At 43.4% G+C, this 11,737-nt stretch overlaps 1 protein-coding gene across 3 annotated transcripts in view; it reads right to left on the minus strand.

The window, feature by feature from the left end:
• Positions 1–1,609: 1,609 nt before the first annotated feature.
• The window catches only part of ADSL (adenylosuccinate lyase), a 20,097-nt gene continuing 9,969 nt past the window's right edge, over positions 1,610–11,737 (minus strand). Inside the window, exons 5-13 of one of the 3 annotated variants that reach the window (XM_025208939.1) lie at positions 9,395–9,566; positions 9,030–9,076; positions 8,470–8,560; positions 7,676–7,745; positions 6,542–6,689; positions 5,860–5,950; positions 4,675–4,764; positions 3,053–3,229; positions 1,610–2,905 (exon numbers count right to left, since the gene is read on the minus strand). In XM_025208939.1, coding sequence (XP_025064724.1) covers positions 2,819–2,905; positions 3,053–3,229; positions 4,675–4,764; positions 5,860–5,950; positions 6,542–6,689; positions 7,676–7,745; positions 8,470–8,560; positions 9,030–9,076; positions 9,395–9,566 — 973 coding nt within the window. In that variant the 3' untranslated portion in view covers positions 1,610–2,818. The remainder of the gene's footprint in view (positions 2,906–3,052; positions 3,230–4,674; positions 4,765–5,859; positions 5,951–6,541; positions 6,690–7,675; positions 7,746–8,469; positions 8,561–9,029; positions 9,077–9,394; positions 9,567–11,737) is intronic. The other 2 variants (XM_025208938.1, XM_006027670.3) reach the window with 2 other exon arrangements.

Genomic DNA, 11,737 nt, shown 5'->3' on the forward strand with positions numbered 1-11,737 from the left:
CTCCTCCGCCTCCCCCGCCGCCGTCAGCGCCGAGCCCGGCGCGGGGCGCATGCGCGGCATCCGGGAGGCGCCGCGGGGCATTGTGGGGGGTGTAGTTCTGCCGGGGGGAGGGGAGGGGCGGGGCCAAGAGGCAGCTCCTGTCGCCCGCGGGCCCCTCTTGGTGCGTAATCAATTTAGATCGGACGCCTGTGCAAAATAGTTCTCGTGCCACAAAAGTGGCCATCCAGCTATGAGAAGAGTTGACCTGCTACAAAGTTAGTGCTTGAAAATGTGTTAACAGCTTTATAGCTGGTTTCTATCCAGCATTGATCTGAACGTGTGGCAGGGCCCTACCTACCAAGTCACACCCAAACCCGGGCCAGGACACTCATTTGCACGTGCATCTTGAAGGGCAATGGTCTTCAATTAGCTTTCCTAGTCCTCTGAGCAAAGCATTAATATTTCAGATGCTTCACAGGTATTTAAAGTGGGACAATGAGCATGTCCATCTGTGGGATCCCAGGATAAAATTCTGTCCCAGAGTAAACTTGTCATTTTTTTAGCTTAAAATGGCAGCGAAGTAACTTAAACTCCAAATAGCTTTGCACCCTATTTCTCAAGGAGCTGTAGCCTCATAAGCCCTCCATAATTTGTCTACTAATGTGCAGAAGTTAGGATGAGTAGCTTAAAAATTAGGTTAACTATTATTTAAACAGTAGTATTCAAACATGGTAAGCTTAGGTAACTCAAAACTGTTCACAGTATCCCTCAAGGGCTGTGGCTGCAATTGGAAAAACATTAATAGATAATTCACAGCTGGCCTATGTAAACTCTATTCAAAAACTGCATGTCAAGCCTGTAAGACTGGAGATAGTTGAGGTACTCAGTCCACAAAGAGATGAGAATATTTATTGAGATGTGCATGTTGCTTACACTATAGGAACTACTGTTGTACTGGACAATCCAGTATTCACCTCTAGCTCATGCCCCTCATCCAACCAAACTCTGGTGAATCGACATAAAGCAGTATGAAGGCAGAGCTGAAGCTGTGTTAAAATAGTACTGAAATGTAAAACTTTTAAGTGCAAAGTCAAGTAATCTTATTCCTTTATATTTGTAATGTGCTTTTACTCAACTACAGTAATTTAAACTCTTTGATCTAGAAGTACACCAGAAGTATTAGGATGAAATTAAGAAAAAGAAAATTTAGGCTGACTTGCAAGACATATTTTCATTGTCAGAAGCTATAGTACCTGTAGAATAATTTCCCAAGGGAAGTAGCGGAAGCCCCATTACTCAAGACATTTAAAATTAGACTAAACTGCTGAACAGTGGAAAATGAATAATCCTGTATTTTGTATGAGTCAGAAAGAGCTAAGAAGGTCTTTTCCACCTTCCACTGCTAGGATTTTATTTTTTGTTCCAATTCATGAGTAGGCCAAATCCTACTTACTTTGTGATATCTGCCAAGGATACAAGTTATAAAGATAGTAGAATAAAGTATACTGGAGAGAAATCATATGAGCTGCTAAAAGATCAGCTTCTGCAGCAGTTTATCTGATGCACTGCTACAAACTGCCAGGGAGTTTTAAGTCCCCAACAAATTCAAATCTTTATTAGAAAATGTTAAAAATAATGGTTATTTACATGTCTACATAGCTGATGTATGTTAATACAATCCAAGGCATGCAGTTAGACATGCACAAGGCCCAAGGGGTTAATAAGTTTCAATGCCATGAGGCCCTGTGCACCATAACAGTATTAGTACAGAGTTGTAAGATGGCAAGACATTCTTAGACAGTGGTTTTAGCATAGGATGCACAACTGCTGAGGTAGGGAATAGTCATTAAAAGGCTTTGTTGGTTAATGGTGTATATAAGAGTGGTTCAATCCATCCCCTTGGTCTTGGCTCTGGTCAGTGGTCTTGAGCAGCTTGTCTTCATACTGGCACATACTGCAAAGTCTTAGAACCCCCAAAGGGCTCTAAGTTAATTCAGTTGGATAAGAGAGAAAAATCTTGAATGAAATTCTTCCACATCCTGTTATAGACCCCAAATAGAAGGTTCAGATGGGATTACTGAACAAAGTTTTATGTTTATTAAACAATAGCTTCCAATTGGTCTGACTTTTTCCTTTGTGCTTTATCAAGAAATCAAGCCCAGTAGAATTTAATCTAAGGCTGATCCCAACATTTCACACCTGCATTCCACAGCTGGCACCAATCTTAGTTTCCAGAAGAGGCAGAGAAAAAGCATGCGATATCTGTGTAGCTTTGAGGACCACAACTATAATGTGAACAACCAGGTGCTGGCCTTCTCCCTTCACTGTTCCTAACCATGAGACCTAATCCCCACTGTAGGCAGGTGTTGAGTGCATTTAGGTCATGGTGCTCCCAAATTCACTTTTAAGAAAAGCTATCTAAACACAACTTAAACTACATCTGTGCTGAGTGATTCCTGAGGCCAGATGAAGAAGATGGGAACATGAGCAAAGCTGTTTTCTCTGTTATTTTTAAATGCTGGTGAGTTGTTGGTGCTTGAAATACCATGTGAGTTTAGGAATGTGCAAGCAAGAGAGCTGTCAATCTGGTTTAGTCATGATCTAACCAGAAGAAAATTGGGAAACCTCCTGCCAGCAATCTTAGCGCACACAGAGGAGAAGAGATGGCTATAGAGTAGACCCAGAATAAGGAGCATGATGGCATGTCTGGGATGTGTGGGTGAAAGCCCTGGGTTTTTAAGGCGCACCATGGGTACGCCCCATGTAAGCAGACACAGTAAACAGGCTTGGTTCTTTCAGACTTTCATTATCTCGCACACCCATACAACTCCATATCAGGCTAAAGTGCCAGCTCTATTTTCACACCCATCTTGCTTTGGTATGGAGTAAGCATTGGATGAACCTCCTCCTTCAGGAACCTTGCCACCTGTTCAAGGAAGAGGAAAGGAAGGTTAGAAAAAGGAATGGGCAGAGATGCATAACATGCCTCTTCTCAGCCATATAGGGGGATGCAATTTAGATCATTCAAGCCGTAATGGCTCACAGCATCTTCAGTCTCTTCCCACTACCTCACCTGCTGCGGTGCACGTCCAGTGAAGGATGTGGGGTCCAGGAGGCTCTCCAAGTGTCCCTGGATGGGGCTGAAGTAGGGATCAGCACGGATACGGGCAATAAGGTCATTATCGCCCCCTTCCTGTTTCACAACTGCAGCTGCCTGCTGGGAAAGGACTCGTATCTTCTCATGACAATCCTACAGAGGGAAAATAGCCAGCAAACTGTTACAGACACACACTACAGGCCTACAGTCAACTGGTGCACTGAACAGGGAAAAACATCAGAGACTACAGCACCATGTGAAAGTGAAACAGCTAGAGCTTGGCCTGTATCAGTGATGCCCAACCTTTTTGCCTGGTGGGCTGGATCCAGCTGGTGCTTCTGATTCAGCACAGGCATGATGGGCACCATTGGGAGGGGGGAGGTCAGGCCAGTCCCAGCACACTCTGCAGATGAAAGAGGCTTGACTTGGCTCTGTGGGGAGGAAAGGGGGTTTGGCCCAGCCCTGGGAGAGTTAGGGGCCTGGCCAGGCCCCAGTGGGAGGTAAGGGAGCATGGCTCAGTCCCAATGGGAGGAAAGGGGGCATGGCTTGGCCCTGATCCAGAAGCAGGTGCAGGAGCACACAGAGTGCAGAGAATGGGGTGGACAATTAAGGATCTTTTTTAAAAAGAGCTATGAAAAGATTAGGAAAAATCTGAAAAAGCCAACATTTTGTACTGCAGGTACCCTAAAATGTTAAAGGAATTAAGTTAAACCTGCTGATCCACTGACAGTTTTGAAGAAAATTGGAGAGGCATCTGAAAGGAGGGGAAAAAGAGCAAATGTGCTGGTGCTAACTGCACTGCTCGGACATTCAGGAGAATTTAAGTGGGTTAGGGTCATAAGCCCCACTGAAAGCTCCAGTATCTCAGACTTTTCTTAATACCCCATATATGGTTACCACAGTGCAAATTTAGCTCACTAAGGCAAGTGGAAACCATAAGCAAGAATGAATCTTGACAAGCAACTCAATTACTTCTTCCAAACTGGGGAAAAATACTAGATGAAGGGAATAAAATCCAAACATTATTAGTTTGTATTAGGATAATCAGTAAAGTTCAAAGAGTTAATTCCAATTGTCTTGGATTCGAGACCTCTCAACTATACTGAAAACTGGCTAAAGGACCATAAACAAAAGTTAATGATAAAAATACGCTATGCTGAATAAGGACAGTCACAAAGATGGGTGTTCAGTGCAGACTTATTCAGCATTTTCAATGACCCAGCACTGATTCATCCTTTTAATTTATGAGAGAGATTCAGTTCGTCAGATTTCTCATTTGTAGGCGCTCATCTTGCACTCCAAGGGCCTTTACAGCAAACAACAATGACAATTAAAAGTGAACACACTTATCTTATATAGACAGAGACAACTCACTCCATCACAGATGGAAGGATAACCCTCACAGTGCTTCTAATACAAATATAAGAATTCCCATGGTGTTAAAGCAATGATTATAAGGCTAAGAGGTTTGAGGTCTGACATACTACTGAATTGTTAGAAGGAAGTTGGAGGGAGTGGGGAAAACAATCCCAACATCCTCATTCCCCAAAAGGCCAATCCTGGCAGGCAAGTATCAGATTTCTCAGTTGTTTATGTACCTGACGATTGCCCCCAGCTTTCACCATAGCCATGATAATATTCTCTGTGGCCATGAAGGGTAGCTCCTGTCGGATCCGTCTCTCAATCACCTGAAAAATACAAAAAAACCCCCAGGTATAATGGAAAAGACAAGCAACACATTTAAATCATTTTCTCTTACCCCATAATGCCCTGCTAATCAAAACATTGAGGGCCAACATGCTTTGAAACCATATCCTACTATGGTACATGGGATTCCTATTCATATAACTGTCTTCAATTTTTTAATCTTAGTAAAAGACCTCTCACAGGGATGTTGCTATCTCTTAAAGATATAACAATATCTCAGGGCAACAAGTAAGGACATAAGAATTGCCATTTACTGGGTCAGACCACAGGTCAATCTAGCCCAGCATCCTGTGTCACAAAGTGACAGAGTGGGTGCTGAAAGGGAGACAGAACTAGGTATGACCAGGGTTTTTCTGCTATTCCTCTCACTTGCAGCCTCCAGCATTTAAGGTCTAGGAAGTTCTCATTCAGAGGCTGTACCCCCAACTCCCATGCACAATAGCTACTGATGCCCCTTCCCTTCAAGAATTCATCCAATTTAATTGTCAGCATCCACAACATCTGGTGGCAATGAGTTCCTCACCTGAATTACATGCCATGTGAAAAAGAACTTCCTTTTGTTTGTTTTAAATTTACTACCTACTAGTTTCATTTTGTGATCCCTAGTTCTTATAGTGTGTGTAAGAGAGAATAAATCCCCATTTACTTTCTGTTCACCATTTAGTATTTTCTAAACCCTTATGTCACCCCCCAGCATCCCCTTTAAACTGAACAGGCCTAGCCTCCTTAGTTTCTCCTCATATGGAAGCCCCTCCATGACACTAATCATCCATGTTGCCCTTCTCCGTACCTTCGCTACAAGTCCCATAGGTCAGTCAGACACCTAAGAGAGGACAAATAAATGTTTCCTTTGATTTGTTTCAAAACCTGTCATCCTAACTTCACCAAGTGCCCTTTTACTTCTGAACTGCAAAGAGAAATGCCATGCCAAGGAACTGGAGGGCAGAGTTCAAGGACCCTATGGAACATCCAATAAGAAGCTGGCAGGAACTCTACACTGAGCATGAAAGCTGTGTTCTTATACGCCAGTGCAGTGCTAAAAGGCATACAACTCTAAACATTTTCCCCAGTTTTACCTTGGGATAGACCACGAGTCCCTCGGAGATATTCTGCAGTGTGCTCAGTATGATGTCTGCTGTCAGGAAAGCCTCAGCCAGACACACGCGCCTGTGAAGCAGGTGTAACCAGGGGGCCTGGGTCAGCAAACAAGCAGAATGCAGTCTAACCTCCGTGCTCCTAGGCATGCATTTCTAGAAACATTATTGTAGCATCTTTGTCAAAAGCCAGAGCTATTCCTTTAAAGCACTTCTTGATGGTGTATGCAACACCTAAGAAAGCTTAAAGCAACATCTAGGATGTGCAGCTGGGATGAGCCAGACTATTTGCTACTCATGATTATTATACCATTCCCTCCTACTGCTGGCTTCCCTTTTTATAAGATCTTTACCCTGTAAGCTTTCTTGTGAATGTTTCCCAGCTCAAAGGAAACCAGCCAGCAACCTCTGGGCTCTGTTAATTAATAAGGTTGCTTTTCAGCAAAGTGACAGTTACCAGAATGAGGTTAAGAGCTGATGGTTTGAGTTCTGAATATTTTTTGATAAGTCAAAGAGCTTTCCTGCATAAAAACTTTCATACTGCTGCACTGAGACCACTTACCCCAAACTAGCCTAAACCAGTATCTTCCTTGATTTCACTGTTTTTAAGGGCCTCTCTGCCCACTACTCTTCCCAGGGCTGATGAGGGAGGACACAAACGGACCTGTTTGCACTATCATCCAAAGTGCGTTCAAACCACTGCACGGAGGCTGTCTGGAGAGGGTTCAGAACTAGGGTCACTAGGTGACGGGCCAAACTGCAGCAACGCTCTGAACGCATTGGGTTCCTCTTGTAAGGCATGGCACTTGAACCTGCATACAAGAGGGTGGAAAAGGAAGAGGAGGATGGAAACAGGGGTGCAGAAGAAATGCAGAGATTAGAGATCAAAGCAATACAGCCCTCCTCAAGAGAACATGATATGTTAACATTTGCATTTCAACCTGAAAACTCAAACTATGCAAGTCTTGGACAAACACTTCCCCTCCCCCAAGACTGGAATATCAGCACTCAGGGACAGAAAATGTGACCTCAACTTCTAAACCTGCCAAACTAACACATGCATTGGTAATACATAATAAGCCAAACTATTTTAGCACGCTGTATTTAGCACAGTCTTTATAAGCTTCTTGTGGCTTGCAGGGTGCAGCAGCACATCTGCTTGAGTGTTTGTCCTTGAAAAAAAAAAAAAAAAAAAAAAAAAAATCAGTGGTTTTCACTGATAGTCCTTCCCTCTAGCAAGCATGACAAAGCCTGAGTGCTCATTTTTAAACAGCAGAAGACAGAGTGACATTGAAAGGCTGAGGTAAATGTAATGGGCAAGGAGGAAATCGCTGACTCAGTCCTACAGCATGAGCTTGGGTGGCTGCACCTTTTTCTATGCCACTGTCCACAATTCTGGAATTGTCTCTCCCTCTGCATTGGGTCACTGACATTTTTCTGGGAAAGGTTCCAGCCTGTTTTTACTCTTCCAACTATCAATTAAGTTCAATGGAAGTTGAGTGCTTTGCTACTCAGTCAGGCTCATTTATGCTGAGGTGGGATGCAAACACACTAGGGTCTCTGCTCTGTCAAAACATATCAAAAAGGAACAGAAGAGGTATTTGCTTTTAGTTAGTGGGTCTAGAACCCCTAGGGCACAGGCAGATTGGATAAATCAAACATTACCTAAAAGCATTTCTGCCAGTGACATTAATATTAGTGTTGCTGGGAAGAAAGTGCTGATGAGGAATTGCCAAAATGCATCGGAAAGTAGGTTAAGTGGACCAAGCATCATACGCTAACATCTGCTACTTCTTACCAATCTGATCTCTTTCAAAAGGCTCCTCTATCTCCTTGAGATTGGCCAGCAGGCGGATGTCAGTACAGATCTAAGGAAAGCAGTAAGACCATATTTACACATGCACACAGATGCTGTTGGTGTGCCTAGAGACTTGTGTATGTCTACACCCATACAGTTAACTGAGAAGAAGAATGGACACCCTTAAAAATACCTACTTCAGCACTATGGGTTTAATATTTTCATGAATGCTAAGGACTTAATCCACACTACAGACCATATCTGGAACCAGATCAGACAACCAGCAAATTGTTGCAGCATCTCCCACATGGTTGCAGCACCTCAGAGGAGCAAGGCCTGTTTCCCAAAGGACTGGCACTGAAGCTTTCAAACGGATATATAGAGCTCAAGTCAAGAGAATGCGAAGGAGAGAACCCATATTTGTCCTACTAAAAGGCAACAGGACTCCAGGTAGGGCAAGTGAGAAAAATTGATCAGTGAACACTAATACAACTTTCTAAAGGTACAAAGTGAAATAAGACAGGACAAATGACAACATGTTATTAGTCAGAAGAATAGCCAGACAATTTAATGCTCATCTCATTAAGCCTTCTCTTAGTGGGAGAAACGTGCTGGGTGGGAGAAAAGAGAGTCGAAGAGCAACTGCTGAGAATGACTTCATACACACTTTCACCATGTGGATATAGTACACATTAATATTAATTAATATAGTACACTGATACTTGCAGGAGGCTGCTTTTAGCTGACCTTAGGGATTTTCCCTCCCATACAGAATTTGGAGGCAGGGAGCTCACCTTGTGTATGGATGCCCCCAGACTGGCCAGCACACTTAGGACTTCAATATCCACTTTGCGGCTATATGTCTGACCTGTTACTATATAAGCTCTGGAAACGAAAGAGAGAAAGTTGTCTGGATACATGCACCAGGAATGCAGCAAGACAGAGTGAGAGGAAACACTGCATGGGCACACTGATGCAGAACCCCGTCTTGATGAAACACCATGAAAGGACTGCTTGGTAATTTGCTTGGACTCCTCACTTTTCATTCATACTTGCTGGAAACAACATGGGTGAAAACAATCTCGCTTTTGCCTGTTCTTGGCTTGGCATACAGGCACAAAGAGGCAGCAGAAGCAGAATAGGAGGTCATGCTCTGACAGAGTGAGGTGGAATTTCCTTCTTAGAGCTATACCATGAAGCAGGGACCAATTGGGTGAAGATGCCCTTGACCCCAAGCAGCACAGAAGTTAGTTAGCTGCCTGGCAGAAGCTGAGTCCATGAGAACGGTGGTCATCAACCTTTAGTAATTCCCCTCTCAGAGCATCTCAGGTTACTAAGCAAGTATTTTACCTACCGCTTAAATCCTGCCATGGCAGTCACCAGCCTGTCGAGCTCCTGCACCTCAGGGGAAAAAAAGAAGACAGGAACCTCAGAATGCAAAGACTGAAGAGTGAACTATGCTGGCTAAGGGATCCTGACAACTTCCTTGCCGTAAGACTCGCTAAGGTGCACTGCCAGCACGCATCAATCTTGCCCTGAAGCACCCCCTACTATTCCAAATGGGCTTCAACTCCACAGAGTTTTGCCAACGTATCTCCTTAATAAGGATGCAGCATCCAAAACTCATTTGACTCAAGAGTCCCCATCTGACCTGCACAATTTCCCCTCCCCACCATTCCCCTTGCTGGAAATTCTGACCACTGTCAGAAAGTCACTCACTTTCTCATGATTGCCTTCAAAGAGCTGCAGGAAGCTGGCCTGAGTGCCAGTGGTGCCTTTCACCCCACGAAATCGCAAGTCATCCCGTCCACGCTCTAGGTTCTGCAGGTCCATGCACAGGTCCTGGATCCACAGGCAGCAGCGCTTTCCCACTGTGGTGAGCTGGGCAGGCCTTGGAACAACCAGGGCAGAATGTAACTGATAACCAGCACAACAGCTCCACAAAGACTATGCAGGAAGGAAAGGGTTTGGATACATTGTGCCATCAGGACTCTGCTACCCTCTTTCCTCTCAGATTCTTCTGCTCAGTCCCATTTGTGGGGAAGAGCCAAATATACATATATTAAGTGACACCCAGATCTGCAGGAATTCTTAGGTAAATATACCAAGGAAGAATTCAGCACAGTAAGAAAATTTATGTATTAATTAACAGGTTTCATCCAAGTAAGAAATAATTAATGATGGATATTAGGAAGCATTTCCCAGCTATGCGACCTATTAGAGTTACTTGAGGAAAATGGTAGGAACCCTGCTGCATGGGACATTTAAAACTGGACAGGGCAGAGTTCTGGAGAACACGTGGAAAAAGCCTGAATAGGTAGAGGAGAGCTGACAACATGCGACTGAAAAGGCTCCCCCAAGTCTCTAGCTTCCATGACTGTCTCCATGAGGCTTAAACCCACAAATTTGGTCTATTTTTAAAAGCTATTGTATTGGAAGCATCTCTCTCTCTACTGGTCCAGTAAATTATAGGAACATTTAAGCAACAATTTCTGTAAGATTTAAATAAAAGGATAAGTGCTCCCCCTGCTGGATCCCTAAGAAAAGTTCAATGGGTATCCTTGGGACTATGCTGATGATACAACAGAATACAAATGGAGAAAAACTGTTAATGCTGACATTCAAGGACACAAAGGACATGTAGACTATTGCGCCCTGAGCCAGGTAGCTCACTGGGCTATTGGGCAAATGTTTTAATCCAGAAGCATTCGGATACACAAATTAGAGTGGGACTGATTAACCTAATTAAATGGTTTTTTTTTTTTTTTAATTTATAAAATGAATATCTCAGCCTCTAGGCACAGAGTTTTCAGAAATAATCCTTATTTTATTAATCAGTGTTAAAATTAAGATTTCTACCAGCAAATCAGCAAAATATTTGGTTCTTTAGCCATGCTCTTGCCTGGGGAAAAACTACAGACCTCCCATTATAGTGGGAAAATGATCAAATATGTCAAAATCAACACAAATCACTCGGGATGAGATCGCTTTTCCTATCTAAGGCATTTCCTCAGCACCCATGTTTCCTGTGTAGCAGGAAAGGCTACACAACTTCTAGTGATTCTTTGATGAGCTATAACTTAGGGAAAGGTGGACCCAGAATTTGAGCCCTGTGGACTAGCCTATTTTTTCTCCATCTGCACTCACCACTTAAGACTTGATATCTCCCCATTTCAGAGGCAATTTACAGTATAACCAAGACATCTGATCTGGCATGAAATGTCCCAAACTCCTTAATTTTCCACTATTCTCCACCACCAGGAGTGAAGAAATAGGGTTTACCTCAAGGAAACCTTTCTAGTAGCCATGCCACAAGATAAGACCCATACCCTCCCTTTCCCCATACCAAGCTGTTGCTCTGTTTTCTGCTCCCTGCCCAATCTGTTCCCTGCTTCCTCCCCAATCTGCTGTTATAGTGTGAAGCCCTGAAGGCAAATAATTGCTCTCCCTCACAGCAGCATCAGATTAACCCTTTTCCCCAGGCACCTCCTTGACCAGGCCTCTGACCAAATCCTTCCCCAACACAAGGTAAAATGGTTATTCAAAAATAGTCCAGCATCCTGCATGACACTGTCCAATACCAAGCATACTGCACAACAGCTATGAGCCTCCCATGAAACAAAACTGTGCAATCCTTTAACATTTGGGGGGATTTTTAGTAACTACCTGTGTGTACCCTAAAACATGAATACTGACAAGTCTTGTAATGATAGCTGCAGACACTAACAGCAATATTTTTTGAGCTTCTGCTGAAGCCAGTTGAACTGACAGACAGGAAAAAAAAATGTTGCTGAAAACATGACTAGAATTTGATGTCTAAACAGAGGCATGGTGGGAGCCTTGCCTTCAGGTACAGTGTGGAACATGAGTTTGTACTGCTGATGTTTACAGTTAAATGGTTCTTAGCTCAGATTCAAGGGGAGCAATCGCTGCCTGCTGTAGTTTCCCACGGTAAATGGAAATTTACACATCTATTCCTTTTTAAAAATCTCACTACATCGCAGGTCAACAGTATCTAAAAGTAGCAGGCATCACATATTAGACACAGTAGAAAAGAAGGGA

Source organism: Alligator sinensis, unplaced genomic scaffold (assembly GCF_000455745.1).
Source record: "Alligator sinensis unplaced genomic scaffold, ASM45574v1 scaffold215_1, whole genome shotgun sequence".
Taxonomy (NCBI): Eukaryota; Metazoa; Chordata; order Crocodylia; family Alligatoridae; genus Alligator; species Alligator sinensis.